We start from the raw sequence: 13,006 nt of genomic DNA on the forward strand, positions 1-13,006 counted from the left end.
CCAGGCTTCTTCAATGGTCTAATCTCAAAGTCTTGATACATATATTGATATTCAGTTTTATAGAGAATACTCTAGTTATGGTGCATGCTCTAGTTATCTCCCGCTTGGACTACTGCAAAGTGCTCTACGTGGGGCTACCTTTGAATGTGACCCGGAAACTGCAATTAATCCAGAATGCGGCAGCTAGACTGGTGACTGGGAGCAGCCGCCGGGACCACATAACACTGGTCCTGAGAGATCTACATTGCCTCCCAATACGTTTCCAAGCACAATTCAAAGTGTTGGTGCTGACCTTTAAAGCCCTAAACGGTCTTGGCCCAGGATACCTGAAGGAGCATCTCCACCCCCATCATTCTGCCCAGACACTGAGGTCCAGCTCTGAGGGCCTTCTGGCGGTTCCCTCACTGAGAGAAGTGAGGTTACAGGGAACCAGGCAGAGGGCCTTCTCGGTAGTGACACCCACTCTGTGGAACACCCTTCCTTCAGATGTGAAGGAAATAAGCAGCTATCTTCTCTTTAAAAGACATCTAAAGGCAGCCCTTTTTAGGGAAGTTTTTAATATTTAATGCTGTATTGTTTTTAACACTTGATTGGAAGCTGCCCAGAGTGGCTGGGGAAACTCAGCCAGATAGGTGGGGTATAAATAAATTATTATTATGATTATTATGATTATATTACTATTTCTTGGCTTAAGCTTAAGAGACTGATTTGCTAAGAGAGGAGGGCAAGCTGGTTCAAATGTGCCAGCCGAGCACATCTGGCACGCTGCCTGCAGTGTTTCCCCAGCGGAGGCTTCCCTACCACCTCGGCCCTCTACTCCCTCGCAAGAAGCAACAGCCGCCTGGGAGCCACTTCTAATCCGAATACAAAGAGAAGGGAAAAGGGAAGGAGGGGACAAGGAGCTTCCAAGGGGGAGAGCGGAAGTTCGCTTGTAAGAAATATTGGATTTTAAACAGGCGTGAAAATGCTTGCAAGCAAGGAGGAGAGAGAAAGGAAGAGGGTGGGAGCGTTCCCATCAGATGCCAAACAGATAAACTGCTGTATTTTTTTGCTCCATAAGACGCACCTGACCATAAGACGCACCTAGTTTTTAGAGGAGGAAAACAAGAAATAAAATATTCTGAACGAAACAGTGGGTGCATGATTTTTTTGGTGCAGGCTGTAGCCATGGACATGCTTTGTGATCTGATGGTGAATTTGGGGTGACCCAATGCAAAAATCCTGAGGATCCATGGGCTTTTACCTCCTCCTTCTCAGGCAGCCTCCGCTAGCGTCCCTTATCTCTCTTCCGATCACACCGATCAGCTGTTTATTTTCAACACTCCCTTCCCTCTCGTTAGCCTTAGTGTCTTTTCCTTAGCTGGAGCAGTTTTTTGCTCCTCCTTTTCTTCTAATTTCTCCCCTTATTGCTTTAGTCTTCCTGTTTCCCCCCTTTGCAAGTTTGCTGTCTTTACCTCTCCCCCCCCCAGGCAGCCTCCTTTATCTCTAGCGTCCCTTATCTTTCTCCCCGATCGGCAAACAATCAGCGGCTTTGTTTCAACACCCACTTCCCTCTTTCAAAAAATAGAGCATGGCAATTCGGCTCCAGGGACCACGCATTCACTCCATAAGATGCACAAACATTTCCCCTTACTTTTTAGGAAGAAAAAAGTGCGTCTTATGGAGCGAAAAATACGGTATAGACGCATTTTAGAAAACCTATGAAGGCAGCCCTGTATAGGGAAGTTTTTAATGTTTGATGCTTTATTATGTTTTTATATTCTGCTGGAAGCCACCCAGTGTGGCCGGGGCAACCCAGTAAATAAATAATGAAATTATCATCACCATCATCATTATTAGGAGAGCTGTCAAAGGGAAGTGGCCTTTGGTGAGATCAGGTCCTGGGGGTGAGGCTGTTGCTTCCCTACATATTGCTGGGCTCTCAACTTTTGCCAGCCCCCAAACCAAACGTGGAGTCTGCAATTCCCCCCAGCCAGACGCTAAGTACAGAGAAAAGTGTGGAGTAGTCAAGGCACGTATGAACATAGGAATATATATTTCTGCAGCGGATGTATGCAAGGATGTAAACCTTCCGTCCGAATATGACTCCAGGCTGACCGCCAAAAGAATGTGCAATCAAAACGGAACGACCTTCTGCGGCTTTTACAACTTTTCCTTGCAAAGAGCAGTGTGTTATCTCACACGAACAAAGGTGTTCTTGTCCAAAGCCTTGAAACATGCTGAGATCACAAGAGCTGCGCTCCAAATGTAAAGAACATCTAACTTTACCGTATTGGCCCGAATATAAGCCACACTTTTCTTTCCAAATTCCGACCGTGAAAAGTTAAAAGTGCGGCTTAAATTCACGCCCTTACAAAAATGGGCTTTCTCTTCTTTTTTCAAAATAATTTTTATTGAATTTTACTTTATATTCCACACAATCATCATGACTTCCCTCAACTTCCCCTTCTGGTTCTTTAAATATTTATTCCTCCTGCCTGTTTTACTCTGCTTTAATTTTGTAATCTGTTGTATTTACAGAAGTATTGCAAAGAAGTGGACTCACTAGCAGGATTTGAGTAAACACTTACAATTAAGAAAACAAAGATAAAAGTTAAGGTGCAACAATTGGGAAAATAATAAAATTTAAGATGTGATTTGGGAAGTATGGCACAAAAATGACAAGAATGTAATAATAGTTAGGTAAAAGATTACAAAAATTGGCTTTCTTGATATTGCGGCTGAAACAGACATACGGTAAAATGAAACGGGTGTGAGTGCCTGAAGAATTTCGAAGACACAAGATCTACCCACTCTGGAAGAATGGCAGATGAAGCTGATGGACTATATGGAACTGGCAGAAATGACTGGCAGAATCCGAGACCAGGGAGAAGAGTCGGTGAAAGAAGACTGGAAGAAATTTAAAGACTATTTACAGAAATATTGTAAAATTAAGGAATTTTAGAAGGATGTTGGATAGAAACTAAGTGGTTTCCAGCTGTAATGCTTTAAGAGATACGAAAAAAGGTTTTATAAATGGGTAAAAGCTTAATGGTAAGGATTTGCTGAACTAACAAACTGAACTGGAATACAAAAAAGGAGGTACGAGGAGGTCCGGGGAAATAAGTGTAAGGAAGATATGTTATGGAAAATTAACGACGTGTTTTTAACTGTTTTTATTTTGTATGTTTCCTTTTATTTTTCATTTTTTTGTTATATCTTAAAAACTTTATTCTTTTTTCTGTATTTTGTATTTTCTTGTATTTTTATTTTTTGTTTTTGTATTCTTTGAAACTTTAATAAATATCATTTTTTTAAAAAAAGAATTTTAAGGGCTTATATTCGGACATTGTCTTTTTCTCTTCCCACCCCCCTTGAATTTTAAAGGTGCAGCTTATTTGTGGGCGCGGCTTATATTCGGGCCGTACGGTATGCGTCAAACCATAAAAGATTATACAGCTACGACTGCATGCTCAGTTGGCTATCAGTCATAGATTGCACCTGGATATCGACTGGTTTAAGTTCTTGCATGCCTGTGTTGAGGAAATATATTATGTTCATCTCTAGACCTTGATTTCATTTGTTTATTGGGAGTCCAAAAGCACCAGGGTGGCCCCATAAGCTCACTATCCCTGCCAACCACCAGAACTTCCCCTTTGCCAAGTGCCCAAGTATGTTTGTGTGTGTATTAATAAATTTATTATTATTATTTTGAATAATAAAAAGGGCACAGCGTCTCGCAAATGTTTGCAAGCACCCTCATCTCATCATCCTAATGATAATAATGATAATTTATTTATACCCTGCCCATCTGGCTGGGTTTCCCCAGCCACTCTGGGTGGCTTCCAACAAAATATTAAAATACAACAGTCCGTCAAACATTAAACGCTTCCCTAAACAGGGCTGCCTTCAGATGTCTTCTAAAAGTCTGGTAGTTGTTGTTCTCTTTGACATCTGGTGGGAGGACGTTCCACAGGGAGGGTGCCACCACCGAGAAGCCCCTCTGCCTGGTTCCCTGTAACTTGGCTTCCCGTAAGGAGGGAACCACCAGAAGGCCCTCGGCGCTGGACCTCAGTGTCCGGGCAGAACGATGTGGGTGGACATACAGATATACAGATGCGTGTGAGTGCACATGCAATTTATTCATTTAAAGTATTTCTAGACCGCTTACTATTTTAACAATATTTAAGTGGTGCACAGCAACACAAAATTGTTTTATTATTGTGCGATTCTATTCCTGCAACCCAACCTGGGACCTTACCATGTAAGAAATCTTTTCAAACAAACAAAAATGTGTAATGCCAAAGGAACATATTTAAACAATTAAAATATCCTGTATAAAAAGCACCACTGTGGCGCAGGATCCAATCTTATGGATCGGGGGAGTTTTGTGTTCTGCAAGTAACATCTCTGTTCCACCCCCGAGATTCACTGAATAATGATAGGAGAAGATCCAAACTCATCCATTCTGTTACAGGTCTGGGTCATTCTGTGTGGTGTAGTGGTTTAGAGTACAATGGTACCTTGGTTCTCGAACTGAATCTGTTCCGGGAGCTGTCTGACTCCCAAAAGCGTTCGAAAACCAAGACGTGGCTTCCGGTTGGCTGCAGGAGCTTCCTGCTCTCATGTGGAAGTCGCGATGGAAGTTCGGCTTCCAAAAAACGTTTGCAAACCGGAACACTTATTTCTGGGTTTGCGGCATCCGGGAGCCGAATGGTTCGGGAGCCAAGCCGTTCAAGTACCAAGGTACCACTGTATTGGGGGGAAAGACCTGGGAGATGAGGGGTCAAATCCCTGTTGGAGGGCAGGTGGGATAGCAAAATGTTAATAAATTAATGAAATTCTACAGCTGAGCTGACATGCTCCCCCCCCTCCCCAATTTTCACTGCACGCATTGGGAGGGATAAAATGATAAAACTGGGAAGTGTATTTTGGCGATTCTTTCAGGGGTGAGGAACGTACCAATAGTGGGGCGGGAAGGCAAGAGTGACCCCCAGCTGGGTGGCACCCCCACGTTGATTTCCCAGAATTCCCTCTGAGCAACCACTGGCATCGCTTGCAAGCCAGTTTCATTCCGCCGCCCCAAGGAAGGGGGCAAGACCTTAAGCCTCCTCTCCCCCAGGGATTTCGATTCCAAGCGGATGGACGCTAAATACCCCACAATGTATACCGTATTTTTCGCTCTATAAGACGCACTTTTCCCCTCCTAAAAAGTAAGGGGAAATGTGTGTGCGTCTTATGGAGCGAGTGCAGGCTGCACAGCTGTCCCAGAAGCCAGAACAGCAAGAGGGATCACTGCTTTTGCTGCGCAGCGACCTCTCTTGCTGTTCTGACTTCGCTTCGCTGGAGAGGCGCTGCGCAGAGAGGGAGAAAAATTTTTCTTTCTTGTTCTCCTCCTCTAAAACTAGGTGCGTCTTATGGTCGGGTGCGTCTTATAGAGCGAAAAATACAGTATATAAAGGTAAAGGTAAAGGTACCCCTGACCATTAGGTCCAGTCGTGTCCGACTCTGGGGTTGCGGCGCTCATCTCGCTCTATGGGCCGAGGGAGCCGGCGTTTGTCCGCAGACAGCTTCCGGGTCATGTGGCCAGCATGACTAAGTCGCTTCTGGCGAACCAGAGCAGCGCACAGAAACGCCGTTTACCTTCCCGCTGGAGCGGTACCTATTTATCTACTTGCACTTTGACATGCTTTCGAACTGCTAGGTTGGCAGGAGCTGGGACCGAGCAACGGGAGCTCACCCCGTCACGGGGATTTGAACCGCCGACCTTCTGATCGGCAAGTCCTAGGCTCTGTGGTTTAACCCACAGCGCCACCTGTGTGCCTTCGCTGTGTTCAGCGAAGCGGGAGGAGAAACGGAGCCCCTTCCATTTCTCCTCCCGGTTTGCTGGAGAGGCGCTGTGCAGAGAGGGAGAATTTTTTTACTTGTTCTCCTCTAAAATTAGGTGCGTCTTATGGTCGGGTGCGTCTTATAGAGCGAAAAATACAGTATATAATAACCCTTAAAAGACAACCTGAGGCGTGGCTCACCCATTCTTTCTTGCGGCTGTGGGTAGTGAAGTCGTAGATGGGAATCTTGACGCTTTTGCCTTGCTTGAGTTTCTTCAGGGTGGAGATGATCAGGTCGAAGTCGAAGGCGTCGGGGTGGTCAAAGTTGAAATCGTTGCTGGATGCCTGTTGCTGCTGCTCCTTAGTTAGGACCTGACGGAGAAAGAAAGAGGGGGTCACCCTCCGAAGTGCAGCCATGGGGAGGACAGGCAGGGCAGGGTGGGAAATCAGGGAGCAGGAAAGCCCTTGGAAAAGGAACACTTCTTTTGGTGTGGTTCTGTTATAAAACGGTCTTGAAGGGGGAAGGAATGGGTTTTCTGTTCCATCAGTCTGAAATGGGACCCAAAATCCTCATTTTCTTCCTCCAAGGGAGCATTTCTAAAATGCATTAACCTGAGCTCTTGAGTCAATGTATAAACAGAAAGCCAGCTGTATAAACAAGTGCTCAAAGCCCTCTTCTTTATCAGTCCGTGACGGCAATGGATGACCTTGCCAGTTCCAGTGGAGCAGGGATGGCACGTCTGGGTCTTATCTTACATCCAGACCACAAAAGACGCACAGACCTTGTCAGGTCTGACAAGAGGCCCGGGAACGGCGCCAGGAGCGCTCTTAGAGTTGGTGACCTCCTGCCCCAAGATAAGGTGACCTCCTGCCCATCGCCCAGGCAGTCGCCTCAACCCAGGAAGCTAGACAGGCTTCTATTGCTGGATCCCAGGGTGAGAAGGCTCTCTGCATAAAAGCCTGCTTCCCCCTCACCCCAAACTCATAACAATACCACTGAGAAGGAGGGAGGAAAGACCGAGGGCAGGAATTGTAGAGTTGGAAGGGGCCCCAACGATTATCTAGTCCAACCCGCTACAATGCAGGAATCTCAGCTCAAGCATCCATGGCATATGACTATCCAACCTTTGCTTTAAAAGGCAAAGGTAAAGGGACCCCTGACCATTAGGTCCAGTCGTGGCCGACTCTGGGGTTGCGGCGCTCATCTCGCTTTATTGGCCGAGGGAGCTGGCGTACAGCTTCCGGGTCATGTGGCCAGCATGACTAAGCCTCTTCTGGCAAACCAGAGCAGCGCACGGAAACGCCGTTTACCTTCCTGCCGGAGTGGTACCTATTTATCTACTTGCACTTTGACGTGCACTGGATTCAAATTAAATAAACAGAAAACTAAGGTTTTGGGGAAAAATTTGACAGACACAGAGTCAGAACGGTTTCAGAAAGAGACAGAACTAAATGTGGTTAAAAAAGTAAAGTACCTAGGGGTAAACATAACAGCAAAAAATCTAAGCCTATTTAAGGATAACTATGAAAAGTGTTGGGCAGAAATTAAGAGAGATTTAGACAGTTGGACAAAATTGAAACTTTCTTTGTTAGGCCGAATTGCTGCTATCAAGATGAATGTATTGCCAAAGATGTTCTTTTTGTTTCAAACACTTCAGGTTTTGGATAAGACGGAGTGCTTTCAGAAGTGGCAGAGAGATATTTCTAATTACAGATAGGTAGCCGTGTTGGTCTGCCATAGTCAAAATAAAAAAAATCCTTCCAGTAGCACCTTTAAGACCAACTAAGTTAGTTCTTGGTATGAGCTTTCGTGTGCAAGCACACTTCTTCAGATACACCCGTGTATCTGAAGAAGTGTGCTTGCACACGAAAGCTCATACCAAGAACTAACTTAGTTGGTCTTAAAGGTGCTACTGGAAGGATTTTTTTTATTTTAGATATTTCTAAGTTTGTCTGGCAGGGCAAAAAGCCCAGAATTAAGTTTAAGATATTAACTGATGCGAAAGAAAGAGGGGGCTTTGCCCTGCCAGATCTAAAGTTGTACTATGAGGCCGCAGCGTTCTGCTGGCTAAAAGACTGGCTACTTCTTGAAGACACTGACGTGTTGGATTTGGAAGGGTTTAACAATACTTTTGGATGGCATGCATACTTATGGTACGACAAGGTTAAAGTCAATAAGGCCTTCAAGAACCATATTGTCAGAAAATCACTGTTTAATGTCTGGACAAAATATAAAGACTTGTTGGAAAATAAAACTCCAAGGTGGCTTTCACCTTTGGAAGCTAAGGCCCGAAAAAGACCCAATATGGAGGCTAAATGGCCAAAATATTGGGAAATACTAGAAAAAGATGGAGACAACTGGAAATTGCAGAGTTTGGAGAAAATGAAGGATAAAGTGCGAGACTGGTTACATTACGCTCAGATTAAAGAAGTTTTTAAAAATGACAAGAAACTAGGGTTCCAGGTGGAGAAATCGAAACTAGAAACAGAACTGTTAGAACCAAAGTCTAAGGTACTTTCAAGGATGTATAACTTGCTGTTAAAATGGAATACACAAGATGAAATGGTTAAATCGGCTATGATAAGGTGGGCGCAGGACATTGGGTATAATATCATGTTTGAGGACTGGGAAAGGTTGTGGAGTACTGGGTTGAATTTTACTGCATGCAATGCTTTGAAAGAAAATGTAATGAAAATGATATATAGATGGTATATGACCCCAGTCAAACTTGCAAAAATATACCACCTGTCCGATAATAAGTGTTGGAAATGTAAAGAGAGTGAAGGAACATTCTTCCACCTCTGGTGGACCTGCCCTAAAGTGAAGGCGTTCTGGGAAATGATTTATAATGAACTGAAAAAGGTATTCAAGTATACCTTCACAAAGAAACCAGAGGCCTTTCTTTTGGGTATTGTCGGCCAAGGGGTGGTAAAGAAGGACTGGACATTTTTTATGTACGCAACAACAGCAGCAAGGATACTTCTTGCAAAGCACTGGAAAGCTCAAGATCTACCCACACTGGAAGAATGGCAGATGCAACTGATAGACTATATGGAACTGGCCGAGATGACCGGCAGAATCCGTGATCTGGGAGAGGAGAAGATGGAGGAGGATTGGAAGAAATTCAAGATTTATTTACAAAAATACTGTAATTTGAGTGAATGTTAAGCAGGATGCTAGATCATAAACAATTGAGCACCACTAAATTAGATGATTTAAGATAATAAGTGAGATTGAGAAAATATAAACTTTTTTTGAGAATTACAAGATTATAAATATACAGATGGGACATAAGAATGCAAATAAGATGATAAATTGCTGGCAAAAAGTTACAACGATGAAAGTGGGAGCGGGAGATGTGAGGAAGTCCAAAGAAAATGTGAAATTATGTTAAGACATATGTTATATTGTTTATTATATCTATTTCTATTCTAAACCCTAATAAATATTTTTTTAAAAAAAATGAAGACGGAACAACAAAAGCGGCAAATGAGCTGCGTGTTCTGTTGAACAAACGGATTAGCTGCGATGATGAGATATGGGAGGATCTGATTGAAGGCATGGAAAGATAACTTCAGAAGCAATGATCAGCTAATTAAACTGTGCGGGCTTTGGAAGATAAAGCCTGACAGCTTTGCAGAAAATTGGGTGGCCTCTTAATTAGACTCGCAGGCAAGAAGAAACTGAGGTGGGTCCATTGTCGAGGCTGAAATCCCGGGACGGATCATCGTCCTGGAAGCCTTCTTACCAAAATAGGTGGTGATGGTTTTCTCCCTCCTCAGGGAAAAGCCCCCAAGTGCCGCACACACGCTCCACGCGGCTCTTTAAAGGGAGCGCTGAGCAGAGCCTCCCCCCTGCATTCACTCCATAAGACACACACTGATTTCCCCTTCCTTTTTAGGAGGGGAAAAGTGCGTCTTATAGAGCAAAAAAATACGGTATATGCTCTAAGCAGCCAGGGAGTTTCTTCCAGCTGAAGAGAAAAGGCATGAAACAAATGTCTCTGAATAGACAAATAGGATGCCTTTCTCTAACACTTTTACCTCGTTCCCTTTCCTAAAAGAAGAAAATTAAACAGAAATGAAGGTTATGATGCTGAGCTCTGCCTCTCTCACCTTGTAGAAGGAGTCCATGGAAAGGAGAACCACCCAGGGCACGTCCAAGGCCTCGATTATCATCCTGGCCACGGTGGTCTTCCCCGAGGCACTGCCTCCGCCGAGACCTGGGTCGGGGGTGCAGGGGACGTAAAGGAATCAGCTTAGTTTCAGTTCCGTCTGTTTATTAAAAACGTATTTTTGCCAACCTTCCTTTATCCTGGCAGATCCCAGGGCAGAATAGGAAGCCTATTTTTATTGATTATTTTATTGATTAAATTTGCATACTGCCCTTCATCTTTTTGCAGAAAGCAAGCGCAGGTGGGTGCTTTTGCAGTTGGAGCTGCAAAGAGACCGAGGGTGCAACCTTCGCTTCTTATCTCTCTCTTTTTGTATATAATTTTATTAAGTTTTCTGTTTTATAATTTAACATTTTACATCCTTAAGATATCAATGACTTCCCTTCTGCTCTTCCCATGGTTTGTTTTACACATCATAAAGGTAAAGGGGACCCCTGACTATTAGGTCCAGTCATGGCCGACTCTGTGGTTGCGGCGCTCATCTCGCTTTATTGGCCGAGGGAGCTGGCGTACAGCTTCCGGGTCATGTGGCCAGCATGACTAAGCATGGCAAACCAGAGCAGCGCACAGAAACGCCGTTTACCTTTCCGGCGGAGCGGTACCGATTTATCTACTTGCACTTTGACGTGCTTTCGAACTGCTAGGTTGGCAGGAGCAGGGACCAAACAACGGGAGCTCACCCCGTCACGGGGATTTGAACCGCCAACCTTCCGATCGGCAAGTCCTAGGCTCTGCGGTTTAACCCACAGCGCCACCCGCGTCCCTTTACACATCATAAACCCCTGCATATTTTTACAAAAAACTATACCATTCAGTATTCCATTATTATATCCATCAAAACTTATTTACACTCTTGAATTTATCTTAATGCTGCCAATGTTCTCAGCTGTACACAATTATTTCCCATATATTCAGTAAACATTTTCCCATCCTCTTTAAACGCATGTTCTTCTTGTTCTCTTATTCTATATGTTAAGTCTGCGAATTGTGCACATTCTGTCAACTTAAGTTGCCATTCTCCTTTGGTTGGGACTTCGCTCGTTTTGCATTTTTGGGCTAATGAAACACGTGCCGCAGTAGTAGCATACATAAAAAACCTTATTTGACACCTGGGAATTTCAGTCTGAATTATCCCAAACAGAAAGGACTCTGTTTTGGGGGGGGCGTACTTTTAAACGTCCCCCCCCCAATTCATTATGTATTATTTCCAAATACTCTTTTACCCTTTTACAAGTCCACCACATGTGGAAGAACGTTCTCTCCACCTCTGGGTGCAGACTTCGTTTCAATCTTGTGTTTACTGATGGCTCAGTCCTGGGAGTCTATGCTCCCCCCCCACTCCCCGAATATTGCCAGCATATTGAGGAAGCAACTTGCTTATCTGAATCAATTTGATTCCCTCCCCCTCTTATTTTTTCCTTTCTCCTCCTGTGATGGAACTCCTATTTGGGGACTTCCCTGGCTTTTTTCTGGCCCATGTAGGACCAGTCTGGATAGTTAGCCTGGTGAAGACTTGACGTTTTCATCCCCAAAAAAGTTTTTGATTTGAGTTTCCATTGAAATGAGGATGCATTTTAATGTTTTTACTGTTTTAATGTTGTATTTTAATCTTGTTTTTAAGTTGTATTTCAATCAATTTGTTTTTATATCGGGTGTTAGCCGCCCTGAGTCCGGTCTTGGCTGGGGAGGGCGGGGTATAAATAAAATTTGTTGTTGTTGTTGTTGTTGTTGTTGTTGTTGTTGTTGTTGTTATTCTCTCTCTGGTCCCAGTTCTTGGACTATATCAACAGGCAATAAGTTAAAGAAAACCGGAATGCATTGCTGGTTGTTTAAGAGCAGTGTGTTGAGTTGTACTTGCAACTTTTTTTTTTGCAACGAGTTTAAGACAGTTTGCAGTAAACTTGGGAACACTTTCTTGTGGTGGAGAGCTCATTGACCCAAACTGTGCACGGAGTCAAGATGGAGGAATTCTGCTCACGTAACTCTAGCAGATGTGATCTCTGAAGGCAGCACTGAACTGCCTCTTTCTTCTATGCTGGTTAAACATCTGCCTTACATCTGATAAAGATCCTCTCCTCAGCGAAATTTCGTTAGACCCCCTTCTTTCCCCAGGGCTACAACAGTTTAATAAGAAGGGGCAGCAACTCGGGCTGTCAGTGGAACTTTTGGGATCGATGTCCCTACCATCTGCCAAGGCTATAATAAAAACTAGGTTGTGGGATACTGAACGCCAAGAACTAACAGTAGCAGCAGAGAAAACATGTTCCCCTCTTTATTTTAAACTTTCTTGGGCACATGAAACTAACCACAATTACCTTGAATTTCTGCTTAACCCTCAAGAAAGAAGGGCATTTTCGCTGGCCAGGTTTAATTCAAATCCATCAAACCTCCTTTGGGGAAGGTTCTCAGGCAGGGTGGAAGGAGAAAGAATTTGACTATGTGAAGACCACCTGGTGGAAACCCTCACACATATGGTTCTCAGTTGTAAACTATATGCTGATCTCCGCCAGCAATTTCTAGATCAACTCTGTATCCCCAAATGGAAACCAGAGTTGGAGGTCATACATTTTCTGTTACTGGGGAATGATCAGGAGCTCACCAAGTTAGTGGCTAAATATCTCTATTTGGTTTGTTGTCGTCGAAATACACTGCGGACGTCTGATCTCCCTGGAGACCTAGAGATGTGATGATAGACTGCTCTGCCTCCTTCCTTTTAGCAAATGTTTTGTGCCACCGGGGAAGTGGTAATTCTGTATTGATTTGTTTTGGATGTATGTATGCGATGCCAATAAAAGGTTTGATGATGATGATGAACTGCCTCTCCGTCTTATTCATAGCTGTCAACTTACAGATTTGAAAATAAGGGATCAGCAGCCTCAAAAATAAGGGATCAGCAGCCAAAATAAGGGATTTTCCAAGCACAGGTATGTTCAGCTTCTGAGCCCCTCCGAGCCAAAGGCAGAAAGCCCAGCCAGCAGCCAAACGAAGCCTCAAGACTCAAGGAAAACCACCGTCACCCCTCCG

General features: G+C 44.0%; 1 protein-coding gene across 4 annotated transcripts in view; it reads right to left on the reverse strand.

Moving 5' to 3' along the window:
- Positions 1-13,006, reverse strand: part of UCKL1 (uridine-cytidine kinase 1 like 1) — a 75,567-nt gene that overhangs the window by 32,097 nt on the left and 30,464 nt on the right. For all 4 annotated transcript variants that reach the window (XM_081011277.1, XM_081011278.1, XM_081011280.1 and 1 more), the window contains exons 3-4: positions 9,924-10,030; positions 6,009-6,179 (exon numbers count right to left, since the gene is read on the reverse strand). In XM_081011277.1, coding sequence (XP_080867403.1) covers positions 6,009-6,179; positions 9,924-10,030 — 278 coding nt within the window. The remainder of the gene's footprint in view (positions 1-6,008; positions 6,180-9,923; positions 10,031-13,006) is intronic.

The sequence above is a fragment of the Podarcis pityusensis genome (genome assembly GCF_964106645.2).
Source record: "Podarcis pityusensis genome assembly, chromosome: 6".
NCBI lineage: Eukaryota > Metazoa > Chordata > Lepidosauria > Squamata > Lacertidae > Podarcis > Podarcis pityusensis.